The following is a 14,454-nucleotide window of genomic DNA, read 5'->3' as shown; positions in this document are numbered from 1 at the left end:
GCACATGTTCAATATCTCGCTCTTTCTCCTCGTTCAGGTGTTGATATTGTTATACCACTGAAGGATGTGACTTCCGTTGAAGGAACAAAAGCTGTACTTGAAGCCAAAGTGACTGCTCAGGACATAGCTGCAGTTAAGTGGTATCTCGACGATGAGCTAATTACATCTTCTGAGAGAGTCCAACCTGTTGCCAAAGGGGCAAAGCAAAGACTGGTGTTCAGCAGAACATTTGCTTCAGACGAGGGACAGTACAAGCTAGTCATTGGCAAAGCAGAGTCCAGCTGCAGACTTACCGTTGAAAGTAAGTAGGGCTTTTGTTTTCTTTTGGTAACGGCTACATTATTAGGACAATTGGTCTAACAACAGTCAATCTCTTCAGGTATTCACATTGTCCAAGGACTGCAAGACCAGACCTGCACAGAAACCCAAAATGTGACATTTACAGTCAAGCTGTCACATCCTGGCATTGATGCCGTTTGGATGTTTAAAAACAACGTTCTCAAATCGGGTCCAAAGTACAAAATGGAATCAGATGGCAAGGTGTACACGCTAACTGTGAACAATACCATGAAGGATGAGGAGGGAGAATATACGTTTGCTGCAGGAGAAAAGACATCCAGTGCAAAGCTCACCGTTTCAGGTAAGGAAGTAACACCGTAAAGAAGACATGCTGCACAAACCACAGGTTGTATCTATCAGGGCCTCAAATGTACAGGTGCTGGTCATAAAATGAGAATATCATGACAAAGTTGATTTATTTCAGTAATTCCATTCAAAAAGTGAAACTTGTATATTAGATTCATTCATTACACACAGACTGATGTATTTCAAATGTTTATTTCTTTTAATGTTGATGATTATAACTGACAACTAATGAAAGCTCCATTCTCCACTCGTTGCAGTCGATTGATGTCTTTTTTTGGGTGGTCCTGAGAGGAATACGTTACAGTAATCTAGTCGACTGAAAACAAAAGTGTGAACTAATTTCTCAGCATCTTGCAATGTTATAAGAGGTCTAACTTTTATTATATTTCTTAAGTGAAAAAATGCTGTCCTAGTGATCTGATTAATATGCAATTTAAAATTCAGGTCACAGTCAACATTTACCCCTAATTCTTTACCTCCATCTTGACTTTTAATCCTAATGCATAAAGTTTATTTCTAATAACCTCATTATATCCATTATTGTCAATCACTAAAATTTCAGTTTTCTCTTTATTTAGCTTGAGAAAATTATTATTCATCCATTCAGAAATACAAGTAAGAAATTGTGTTAGTGAATCAAGAGAGTCGGGGTCATCAGGCGCTATTGATAAATACAGTTGCGTGTCATCAGCATAGCTGTGGTAGCTCACGTTATGCCCTGAGATAATCTGACCTAAAGGAAGCATGTAAATCGAAAAGAGCAGCGGACCCAGGATAGAGCCTTGTGGAACACCATATAGAATATCATGTGTCTCTGAAGTATAATTACCACAACTAACTAAGAATTTTCTACCAGCCAGGTAGGATTCAAACCAATTTAAGACCCTGCCAGAGAGGCCCACCCACTGACTAAGGCGATTTCTAAGAATATTATGATCAATGGTGTCAAATGCAACACTCAGATCTAAGAGGACGAGAACAGATAAACGGCCTCTGTCTGCATTTACACGCAAGTCATTTACTACTTGAACGAGTGCAGTTTCTGTGCTGTGATTTGTTCTGAAAGAGACATTGTCTTTCAATGAAGTCAGAGAATGTTTTTCTTGATGTAGTGTTGAGTAGCAAGGGTGCAATAGCCATTCGGTTCCATGTTTTTAAACAGCAACAGTTGATATCTCTGTAGGAAATGTTTTCCTTTGACTCTACAACACTGACTGAGTGGTGGCTATGAGGCTAAGGATCTGCGCTGGTATCCAGAAGGTTGCCAGTTTGAATTCCTGTTACTGCCAGAAGAGATCCTGCTCTGCTGGGCCCTTGAGCAAGGCCCTTAACTTGCAATTGCTCCAGGGGTGCTTGCTGTACAATGGCTGACCCCAAGGGGTATGCGAAAACTAAATTCCAAATACAAGAAATTGTACTAGGTGAAATAAAGAGCAAAACAAAAAAAGCTCTTGTCAGTGGAGTATATTAGGTAATACATGAACATCACAGATTGAGGTGAACATAAAAAGTTTAAAATAATAGAACATAATAAACTTGACAAATGAGAGGACACCATTCAGTCCATCGAGCCCGTTTGTTTGACGAATAGCTCAGCTGTCCGGATACCTCATCCAGATTTTTCTTAAAGGTTGTCGAGGTTTCTGCTTCAACTCCATGTCTCGATAGCTTGTTCCAGAGTCCCACAACTCTTTGCTTCAGTTTTAAATGCACATCCCTTTCATTTCCACTGATGTACTCGAGTATGTGATTCACCCTTAGAAGACCTGCTCAGAGGACCGCATTAAATGAACGCTGGGAACGCGTGGCAGCCATGATGCGTGCGCATACGCGTTCTGAGCGTGAAGTATAAATGAGCCCTTAGGCCTAAAGAATGTTGCCAGTTCTACTTTATTCATAATAATTCTTTACATTTATGTCAAACTGCTTGAGTGAGTGGGGGGCCACTTCGACTGCCACCAGTGTGTAGCATCCACCTGAATGATGTGATGGCAGCCATTTTTTTTTTTTGCACCATGCATGCTCATCATACATTAGCTGTTAGGTAGTGAAGTGGTGAGAGGTAGCCAATTAGAGACAGAGGATGATTAGGCCATGGAGGGTAGTTTGGCCTAGACGTTGGCATACACCCTACCCTTTATAAATTTGAGGACTCTGAGATCTGCTTAGCATTCATCCATGGAACGCACAAGTTCAACCAGTCTGTACTAATGCAGTGTACTGTCACATAGAAAAGCCTGAATCATTTAGTAAGTGGTACCCTCTTTACGCAAAGCCGGCATAAGCGGTTTCTTGTACTTATGTATTAGTGGTCCCTTCTAACTGAGTCTGAACAATTTATCATCCCTAGAGAAACCAGGCCATGATTTGTTTTTTATGATTTATCATAACTATTATGACACAAATCACAAAAAAGTATTGTTCATCCTAAGGTGGAGCCATAAGTAAACCCTTGGAAGATGTCACAGTTGCGGAGTCTCAGACTGCCATCTTTGAATGTGAAGTAGCCAACCCTGACTCAGAAGGCAAGTGGCTCAAGGAAGGAAAAACACTCAGCTTTACCGAAATCGTCAAATGTGAGTCGGATGGAAGAAAAAGAAGACTCATCATTCAGGGATCCAAGCAGGATGATATTGGAGAGTACACGTACCAAGTGGCAACTTCAATGACATCCGCTAAGCTGAAGGTAGAAGGTAAGAAAGCATGCTGATATTTACATATTGTAGCTGTGTCTTTTTCTTGGTTCCCAAAGTCGACCAGCTACTGAGTCGGCAAGGCAGGATCCAGCATGAGTTTGTGCTAATGCAATCTTTACTCTCATTTTTGTGAGATTTTCAAATTTCCATACTTCCATTATCAGGGTGCGCACAAAGTCCGTATACCCCTATCTTTAGGAGCATTTACAGGAATAACCATGACAATTTGGTTCCTGTGGACATCAGCCCAAGTCTTCCCAAAATTTCGAGGTGTGTTTCCGACATCCCGTCTGGTGCTGCCACCTGCTGCCGCTCAAGAAATCGCAACAACGTGGTGGTTGTTCCAAGACGAAGCAATGGGTGACACAAGTCAGGAAGCTTGTGATCTGATGCTGCACCAATTTCCAACAAATGCTGAGAAGGAAAAGGTTATGTTCTCTGACGAGTGCATGATTTATTGCAGCTCCCGCAATTGAAACGTGTTTTTTTCTGGGGAAAAGAAAATCCACATTTCTTTGAAGAAATTGAGCATAGCCCACCACACATGATGATCTGGGCCGGAATGACAGCACAGCATTTGTTTGGCCCTTATTTTTTTGTTGGTTCTGTTAACCAAATCAGTTATCTGGAAATGCTGAAATGGCTGGCTCATCCCACAACTGAGAAACCAGGGCGTCCTTGACAGTGTTTGGTTTCAACAAGACGGGACACATGCCCATTTCGCAATCACCGTGCGTGATCGCCTCAATGATGTTTTTGGGAATCGTTGGATCGGACGAGGATCAAACAACAACCCTGCTCCTCTTCCGTGGCCACGGAGAAGCCCTGATCTCACAACTCCAGATAATGCACTCTGGGGGGGGGGGGTTTATCAAAGAAGACGTGCAGAAGCGCCGTTATTCATCGAACGATGAACTGAAACATGCGGTTCGCGCGGTGTTCCAGAAAGTCACCCCGCAAATGTTGCAGAATATGAGCAGGAGAACCTGGCAGCGCATTCGGCTATGCAGAGATCATGGAGGGACCCATACAGATGTTTTGGATTCCTAAGAGGTAACCTTTAGCTTTCAAAATCCTCCCAAAGATAGGGGTATACGGACTTTGTGCACACCCTGTATTACGGGACTTGCTTCCAAAGGCTGTAAGTATGACGTGACTTGACCGTCTCACGGGACGTGAAAGTGTCTCTCGGTCTCTCTTCAAAAGATCACGTCTTGTCGCAAGAAAAAAGTCTCGCATCGTCGCATGATTTTCTTTTTTATAATAGAGAGATATTCTACAGTTACTTGACTTTAGAAGTGAAATGAATCTTCTCTTCTGTTGTACAGCTGTCAAGGTGAAGAAGACTCTGAAAAACCAAACAGTGACAGAAACACAGGATGCAGTCTTCTCTTTGGAACTCACGCATGCTGACGTACATGGCTCTCAGTGGATTAAAAACGGTGTTGAGCTGGAGCCCAGTGACAAGTACGAGATAAAAGTGGAAGGTTATCTGCACACTCTGACCATTAAAAACTGCAACACCCAGGATGAGTCTGTCTACAGCTTCAAACTAGGAAAGTTGGGAGCGACTGCCAGGCTTCATGTGGAGAGTAAGTTTTGTGATCCCTGTGGATAATTGAAGTAATTAATGATGAAATGAAAGATGAATGAGGAACAAGATGCATGTATTTGTTTTATTTATGTCCTACCGTCTTAGGCAACTAGTTTAATAATGCATATGGAAGGATTATTTTATGTGCTCTGCATTTGATTTCTGGAGGGTCACAGCGGGTTTAGACAGTAACAGCAGGTGTAGTTCGTTGTATTGCCACGTGTACCAACTACAGTGAAATTCTAACTTTCATGTCCAGCTCACATGCAACAGGTCCCTACTTCCCAGTAAATAAGAATGAATTAAAATAGAGAACTTTATATTGTTTAATAGTAGTATGGTGTTGTACCGTGTCAAGAAGAATGACACCTTTTATTGGCCAACTGTTATTGTTAAATCAAAAACACTACTCATCTTATCCGATGTACCCCTGAGTCCTACTCCTGTTTTTTGAAACTTTGTTGAACAAAACTCATAAAAACTCCTTATCATAGCCTAAATAACACAAGAATGGTGGTGTGGTATGCTGTCCCTCTAGTCAGTCACTTGATCAAAACACTATGTCTGTTAGGAATGGCACCCTTGGGTTACTGTTACTGTCTTACAGAGTGAAATACTGTAGAAACATTGATCAATAACGTGATTTTTAGTGCTCATACTTATTTCCTTTTAGAAGTAGTATCTTGATGGTTTGCTAAAACAGTTCCATCCATCTATCCATTATCCAACCTGCTATATCCTAACTACAGGGTCACGGGGGTCTGCTGGAGCCAATCCCAGCTAACATAGGGCACAAATAAACCCCGGGCAGGGTGCCAGCCCACCGCAGGGAGGACACACACACACAAACACACACACACCAAGCACACACTAGGGACAATTTAGGATCGCCAATGCACCTAACCTGCATGTCTTTGGACTGTGGGAGGAAACCTACACAGACATGGGGAGAACCTGGGAAGCGAACCTGGGTCTCCTAACCGCAAGGCAGCAGCGCTACCACTGTGCTGCCCACATTGAAAATGTCCATAAATTAATAGAATTGAATGTACATGTCATAGGTCTAATTGTGCCATTGTCTACTTACTTGTACAAGTGATCAGTTTTCTTTCTCATTCCATGTAATTTCCTGCTCCTCTTCACCAATGTGCTGCTGTTAAATCTTTTACCCTCTGTGATAATTGCCTGGACACCACCAGTTGGAGACCACATATTCATCCAAATACCTTTTATTTTCTCTTCTTAACACACACAAGTCAGTCCCGCACAAGTCCCACAATGCTTCTAGCCCCAGTCTCCCTTCTCCTGGGCCTTCTCTCTCCATGTCCCAGGGCCACCTGCACACTCTCTCCAGGAGCTTCGTCCTGCTCCTGCTCCCGACTCCAGCTCCTTGAGTGGTGGTGGCTGGCCCTTTTTATATCCCACCCGGAAGCGTTCCAGGTGCTTGACCACCTGGTCCTAATTGCACTTCCGGGTGGGGCTGAAGATACAACTCCATGCAGCTCCTCCTAGCAGCCATCCGAGCCCCCAACCAGGCTGTGGAGGACTCCATCTCCCATGGAGCCATGCGCCGGGTTGGGGAATCATTGTCTGCCAGGGAGGCTGCCACCAAGCGTCACAGGGGAGGTATTGAACTGTCCATGGCCGCTCCCCTGGAACAGATGCAGCAGGGGCGTCCCTGCTGGGCATGGGACCCGGCTGTCCATTACACCTCTTTTGAGGTCCATCATTTATGCTGTTGCACAGGCTCTGATGTTACTACTGGTTGCTTCTGCCTTGGTGTCCCAAACCCTTAGGACCTCTCTGGCTCTTTTTACCAAGAAGCACAATATGTGATGTGCCAGGGTGGTTCTATGAGCACATTCGCTAAACCTTTATCTTTGTGCCAGCATGGCTGCTTTGTTGTTCTTCTATAGCAGCTTATCAGTTATTGTGTAGACCAGAATGCTTGCCACTAAGGCCGGTGGATTGAACACTGACTCCTATGTATCACTAAAAATTACACTTCTCTTGCCAATGCCCCGATTACAGAAATCCCAAAATAATTCCGCTGTACCCAACAAAGTTGGAGAGTTGCTCTAAAAAGTCATAAGACTGTCACTTCAGTTTCTGCCACTGACCCGTTTTGTGAAGAGATGAGTTTACTGATTCTACAAAATGTGGACACAATTATGCTATCTCTTTGAAGGACACTGAAATGGTGCTCAGCATGCAAAAGAAATAAATAAAATGCCATCAATTGATTACTGCGGTGGGTTGGCACCCTGCCCAGGATTGGTTCCTGCCTTGTGCCCTGTGTTGGCTGGGATTGGCTCCAGCAGACCCCTGTGACCCTGTGTTCAGATTCAGCGGGTTGGATAATGGATGGCTGGATGGATCAATTGATTATTTGTCAAATTAAGAACATTGAATTTTTATGGACTGTTTTTGTCCCATTTGTTTCTCTTCAGCTATAAAGATTATCAAGAAACCCAAAGATGTGACCACCCTAGTTGATGCAACTGCTTCCTTCGAGCTGAGCCTGTCTCATGACAATGTGCCAGTTAAATGGATGTTCAACAATGTTGAGCTCAAGCCAAGTGGCAAGTACAAGATTTTGACAGAAAGGAAAGCCCACAAACTGCTTATTCAAAATGTCACCCAGGAGGACTCTGGAGAGTACACGGCCGTTGTTGGACATCTTGAGTGCCGAACACGACTGTGTGTAGAAGGTGGGTCTGCTTCGTGTTTTCTGATTTATGAAATGCATCAGATAGCTCACGTGACTCAGAATAATGTTCTATTCCTGTATTACACTTTTGTGTTGATTAACATTTCTTCATAAAAATCCATGTGTGATTAGATGCTGTGATCTATCATTCAAGAATCTTGTTGCTTAATTCTGTTTGCAGCATATTGGAAGGAAGCTATTTACCCATCAATATTTTATGTTGTACTTGTAACTACATGCCAATTACTAGGCCCTATACCTGGAATAAAATTATAATCCAATGTCAAATTGGTGTTTTAGCAGATGAAAGAAATGAAACAAATCACTGGACAAATGTCATTATAGCCTAAATTTCCACTTTCATGTCAAATATCACACATAACAGGAGAAATGAGAGCTTTGAGGAAGGCAGTTACAGTCAAGAATTCAGTATGTAGGTTACAGGTAAGAACGACAGTCAAGAGATGAATCTTCAACTTGGATTTGACATGAACTTTCTTGAAAGTTCAACTTGGATTTGACATGAACGTTCCTGAAAGTTCTTGAACTTTCAAGAACATGAAAGCGAGAGGACAGAGCCAGCTAGGAATCCCATATAAACCTCACTACGATTAGTGCTGCAAGGTTACACCAACACTAATATCCATCCATCCATCCATCCATCCTCTTCTACTTATCCGAGATTGGGACGTGGAGGCAGTAGCTTGAGCAGAGATGCCCAGACCTCCCTCTCCCCGGCCACTTCTACTAGCAGTTCCAGGGGATCCCAAGGCATTCCCAGGCCAGCTGAGAGACATAGTTCCTCCAGCGTGTCCTGGGTCTTCTCCGGGGCCTCCTCCAGGTTAGATGTGCCTGGAACACCTCACCAAGGAGGCATCCAGGAGGCATCCTGATCAGAAGCCCGATCCACCTCATCTGACTCCTCTCGATGCAGAGGAGCGGCTCTACTCAGATGACCGAGCTTCTCACCCTATCTTTAAGGGAAAGCCCAGACACCCTGCGGAGGAAACTCATTTCAGCCGCTTGTATTCGTGATCTCGTTCTTTCGGTCACTACCCACAGCTCATGACCATAGGTGAGGGTAGGACCGTAGATTGACCAGTAAATCGAGAGCTTTGCCTTTCGGCTCAGCTCCTTTTTCACCACGACAGACCGAAAAAGGAGCTACTAACACTGTAATGATAAATCACTGAATCATTCTGACCCCAGAATGCTGATAACTTCAACCAGGGGAATTTTGGAAGGAACAAACATCTATCTGCCAAATTTCATTTGTGAACAGAACAAGCTCTACCTGCTCTATCCAAATGTTAAACCCTTGAAATGTGACCCTGTGGTACAACTGGGCAGGTCTGATCACATCTTGCTGCCACATATAATCCTGTAATTGACAGTAGCAGCTGTCTAGGAGGCATCCTGATCAGATGCCCGAGCCACCTCATCTGACTCCTCTCGATGTGGAGGAGCAGTGGCTCTACTCTGAGCTTCTCACCCTATCTTTAAGGGAAAGCCCAGAGGAGGAAACTCATTTTATAATATCTTCTCTCTTCTCTTTAGCCCTTCGCATCACCAAGACAATGAAAAGCATTGAGATTCCTGAGACCAAGGCTGCCACATTTGAGTGTGAAGTTTCTCACTTTAATATTCCTGCCATGTGGCTCAAAAATGGAGTGGAAATAGAAATGAGCGAAAAATTCCGAATTTCCGTTCAGGGCAAACTTCATCAGCTGATCATCATGAATACCAGCAGTGAAGATTCGGCCGAGTATACGTTTGTCTGCGGGAATGATAAAGTCTCTGCAACTCTAACTGTTAATCGTAAGTCAAACCTGAAACGCTTTGTTCTGTAGCTGTACTGTGATGACAGAACACCCCTATTCATATTTATTTGGAGTGTTTTTTGACTAAAGTGATCACAGATTAACTCAATCCCATGTTCTGCTGTGAAGTCGAGTCACTCTTTTAGAAGCCTAAATATGAGACAGTGATCAATAATAATAATGCATTTTATTTATATAGCGCCTTCCCACGCTCAAGGCGCTTGTTGTAGTGGCAGATGTGTTTATGTAACACTACTTTGTAGTCCAACTTCTCCTAGACACGTTAATGATATGGCTCTATCATCAATAACATTTTAGTGCAGTGTTAACCATTCTAATGACACTTGTACCTTTTTTTTCCAGCCATCCTCATCACTTCTATGTTGGAAGACTTGAATGCTCAGGAGAAAGACACCATCACCTTTGAGGTTAATGTCAATTATGAAGGCATAACTTACAAATGGCTGAAGAATGGGGTGGAAATCCGATCCACTGACCGCTGCCAGATTAAATCTAAGCAACTGAACCACACACTGACTGTCAGGAATGTCCACTTTGGAGATGCTGCCGAGTACAGCTTTGTGGCAGGTTCTGCTGTCACCTCTGCCACTCTCTTTGTGGAAGGTAAATGGGGCTGCCTTTGTTGATCTAAAATATTTTTATGCGATTCATTGACATATTACTACATGGAAATAATTTGTAAAGCTTTGTTCGTGAAGATCAGCTAAAGTGGTACATCAAACAAATCACCAGGACCAGATAATATTTATCCTTGAGTTCTTAAGGAGGCTAGTGAGTACAGATATAAACTATTGACGCATATTTTTAGGAAGTCACTGCGCACTGGAGAGATTCCAAAGGACTGGAAAATGGCAAATATCATCCCATTATATAAAAAGAGTGACTGGGCAGATACCAGCAACTATATGCCAGTAAGCTTAACGTGCATCACAGGAAAATTAATGGAAGGAATTATTAAGGATAAGATTGAGCAACACCTGGAAAGGACAGGAGTTATTAGGAACAGTCAGCATGGGTTCAGAAGAGGGAGGTCGTGTTTTACTAACATGCTGGAATTCTATGAGGAGGCAACAAAAGGATACAAGCAGAGTGGAGCAGATGATATTATTGGTCTGGACTTTCAGAAAGCATTTGATAAGGTGCCACATGAGAGGTTGGGCATCAAATTAAAAAAGGTGGGAGTTCAGGGTGATGTTTGTAGATGGGTGCAGAATTGGCTCAGACACAGGAAACAAAGGGTGATGCTGTGAGGAACCTCATCAGAACTGGCTGATGTTAAGAGTGGTGACCAGCAGGGGGTAGTACTGGGGCCGCTGCTATTTTTAATATATATAAATGATTTAGATAGTAATATAAGTAACAAGCTGGTTAAGTTTGCAGGTGATACCAAGATAGGTGGATTAGCAGATAATTTGGAATCCGTTATATCATCACAGAAGGACTTGGATAGCATACAGGCTTGGGCAGATTTGTGGCAGATGAAATTTAATGTCAGTAAATGTAAAGAATTACACATTGGAAGTAAAAATGTGAGGTCTGAATACACAATGAGGGGTCAGAAAATCGAGAGTACACCTTATGAGAGGGATTTAGGAGTCATAGTGGACTCTAAGCTATCGACTTCCTGACAGTGTTCAGAAGCCATTAAGAAGGCTAACAGAATGTTAGGATATATAGCGCCTTGATGTGTGGAGTACAAGTCACAGGAGGTTCTGCTCAACCTTTATAACACACTGGTGAGGCCTCTTCTGGAGTACTGTGTTCAGTTTTGGCCTCCAGGCTACAAAAAGGACATAGCAGCACTAGAGAAGGTCCAGAGAAGAGCGACTAGGCTGATTCCAGGGCTACAGGGGATGAGTTATGAGGAAAGATTAAAAAAGCTGAGACTTTACAGTTTAAGCAAAAGAAGATTAAGAGGTGACCTGACTGAAGTGTTTAAAATTATGAAGGGAATTAGTGCAGTGGATCGAGACTGTTATTTTAAAATGAGTTCATCAAGAACACGGGGACACAGTTGGAAACTTGTTAAGGGTAAATTTCGCACAAACATTAGGAAGTTTTTCTTTACGCAAAGAACGATAGAAACTTGGAATAAGCTACCAAGTAGTGTGGTAGACAATAAGACGTTAGGGTCTTCCAAAACTCGACTTGATGTTTTCTTGGAAGAAATAAGTGGATAGTACTGGCGAGCTTTGTTGGGCTGAATGGCCTGTTCTCGTCTAGAGTGTTCTAATGTTCTAAATGTTCTAATGTTCAAAGTGGGATCCCGAGTTGTTGCAGCAACACGCTGTACCACTGCAGGCTCCTCAACTTGACTGCTTTAAAAAGTTATCTGACTACACACTACTTTTTACATGTTGAAAGCCTCCCCCCCACACACACACACTGCTCATGTTTATTGCTGCTTTAATATTATCAACCCACCACTGGTTAAGATGGGTTGGAAAGTGGATGGATGGCTCTGCATGCCAACCCCCTGCAGTATACTGTGCTATAAAGTATTTGTTCTAATGTAATTGTGGTCTGATTTACATTTTTTTTCCTTCATTTTTTTCTTTTAGCTCGTCTTATTGAGTTTAGGAAACATATTAAGGATATTAAAATTATTGAGAAGAAGAAAGCCACTTTTGAATGTGAGCTCTCAGAACCCAACGTTTCTGTGCAGTGGATGAAAGACGGACAAGAGCTTGAAACTGGCGACAGGTAAAAGTCTGCTGTGGGCATGTGTGACGGCATGATCCGTGTATGGCAATATTCAGTTAGGTCCATAAATATTTGGACAGAGACAACTTTTTTCTCATTTTGGTTCTGTACATTACTACAATGAATTTGAAATGAAACAACTCCGATGCGGTTGAAGTGCAGACTTTCAGCTTTAATTCAGTGGAGTGAACAAAACGATTGCATAAAAATGTGAGGCAACTAAAGCATTTTTTGAACACAATCCCTTCATTTCAGGGGCTCAAAAGTAATTGGACAAATGAAATGACTGGAAATCAAATGTTCATTTCTAATACTTGGTTGAAACCTCTTTGCTGGCAATGACAGCCTGAAGTCTTAAACTCCTGGACATCACCAGATGTTGGGTTTCCTCCTTTTTAATGCTCTGCCAGGCCTTTACTGCAGCGACTTTCAGTTGCTGTTTGTTTGTGGGCCTTTCTGTCTGAAGTTTAGTCTTCAACAAGTGAAATGCCTGCTCAGTTGGGTTAAGATCAGGTGACTGACTTGGCCATTCAAGAATTTTCCATTTCTTTGCTTTAATAAACTCCTGGGTTGCTTTGGCTGTATGTTTTGGGTCATTGTCCATCTGTATCATGAATCAATTTGACTGCTGCATTTAGCTGGATTTGAGCAGACAGTATGTCTCTGAACACCTCAGAATTCATTCGGCTGCTTCTGTCCTGTGTCACATCATCACTAAACACGAGTGTCCCAGTGCCACTGGCAGCCATCACACTGCCTCCCTCCACCGTGTTTTACAGATGATGTGCTATGCTTTGGATAATGAGCTGTTTCACGCCTTCTCCATACTTTTTTCTTGCCATCATTCTGGTAGAGGTTGATCTTGGTTTCATCTGTCCAAAGAATGTTTTTCCAGAACTGTGCTGGCTTTTTTAGATGTTCTTTAGCAAAGTCCAATCTAGCCTTTCTATTCTTGAGGCTTATAAGTGGCTTGCACCTTGCAGTGCACCCTCTGTATTTACTTTCATGCAGTCTTCCCTTTATGGTAGACTTGGATATCGATACGCCCGCCTACCCCCTGGAGAGTGTTGTTCACTTGCTTGGCTGTTGTGAAGGGGTTTCTCTTCACCATGGAAATGATTCTGCGATCATCCACCACTGTTGTCTTCCGTGGACGTCCAGGTCTTTTTGCGTTGCTGAGTTCACCAGTGCTTGCTTTCTTTCTCAGGATGTACCAAACTGAAGATTTTGCCACTCGTAATATTGGAGCAATTTCTCAGATGGCTTCTTTCACCTGCATGGAGAGCTCCTTTGATCGCATGTTTTCTGTTCACAGCAAAATCTTCCACATGCAAGCACCACACCTCAAATCAACTCCAGGCCTTTTATCTGCTTCATTGATAAGGACATAACGACAGACTTGCCAACACCTGCCCATGAAATAGCCTTTGAGTCAATTGTCCAATTAATTTTGAGCCCCTGAAATGAAGGGATTGTGTTAAATTAATGCTTTAGTTGCCTCACATTTTTATGTAATCGTTTTGTTCACCCCACTGAATTAAAGCTGAAAGTCTGCACTTCAACTGCATCTGAGTTGTTTCATTTCAAATTCATTGTGGTAATGTACAGAACCCAAATTAGAAAAAAGTCATCTCTGTCCAAATATTTATGGACCTAACAGTATAAGATTAAAGCTTTGCAGAGGATATGTGGAGAGATGATGGACTTCACTCTACATATTGAGTATACTGCATATTTTAGAATTGTACTAATACTTTGTAGTTGATAAATGTATTTAATAATTGTCTGTATTGTGGTTTTATTGAAGTGTTCGATAATTTAAATCTGAGAGCAGGACAGACCATTATCTACTGTATGAATTAAAGTATGGCTTTTTAAAACTAACAAAACCCTCTAGCCTCATTGTGAAGATTTATTGATCAGTTTCCAATCTGGTTGTTCCACATTTTCCAAAAGAGAAGCTTCTAGCAAATCCCGTAAACACATTTGGTGGCACAGTGGTTAGTGCTGCTGCCTAGCTTGGTTTGAAGCCCCCGTGTAGAGTTTCTGTGTTTGTGTTTATTCTCCTCCTTGTGCTCTTCTCTTTCTTCCACCTCTCCAAAGAGTTAACTGGAAACTCTAAACTGGGCTTGTGTGAGTCTGAGTGTGGCTGGATGTGCACAAGTGGGCCCTGTGACCGATTCCCCGTAGCTCCAGGGCTGCTCTTAGCCTTGTGTCTGGTATCCACAGGATAAGGTCTGGCAACCTGAGATCTTCAATTAGATT

At 42.6% G+C, this 14,454-nt stretch overlaps 1 protein-coding gene across 1 annotated transcript in view; it reads left to right on the top strand.

The window, feature by feature from the left end:
• ttn.1 (titin, tandem duplicate 1) overlaps positions 1–14,454 on the top strand; it is a 394,831-nt gene that overhangs the window by 73,844 nt on the left and 306,533 nt on the right. The window contains 8 exon segments of the mRNA XM_051930464.1: positions 38–301; positions 380–640; positions 3,078–3,338; positions 4,670–4,933; positions 7,386–7,646; positions 9,203–9,463; positions 9,829–10,089; positions 12,048–12,189. Coding sequence (XP_051786424.1) covers positions 38–301; positions 380–640; positions 3,078–3,338; positions 4,670–4,933; positions 7,386–7,646; positions 9,203–9,463; positions 9,829–10,089; positions 12,048–12,189 — 1,975 coding nt within the window.

The sequence above is a fragment of the Erpetoichthys calabaricus genome, chromosome 8, assembly GCF_900747795.2.
Source record: "Erpetoichthys calabaricus chromosome 8, fErpCal1.3, whole genome shotgun sequence".
NCBI classification, from domain to species: Eukaryota; Metazoa; Chordata; class Cladistia; order Polypteriformes; family Polypteridae; genus Erpetoichthys; species Erpetoichthys calabaricus.
The sequence above is the reverse complement of the archived record's forward strand: the minus strand, read 5'-3'. Positions and strand labels throughout refer to the sequence as shown.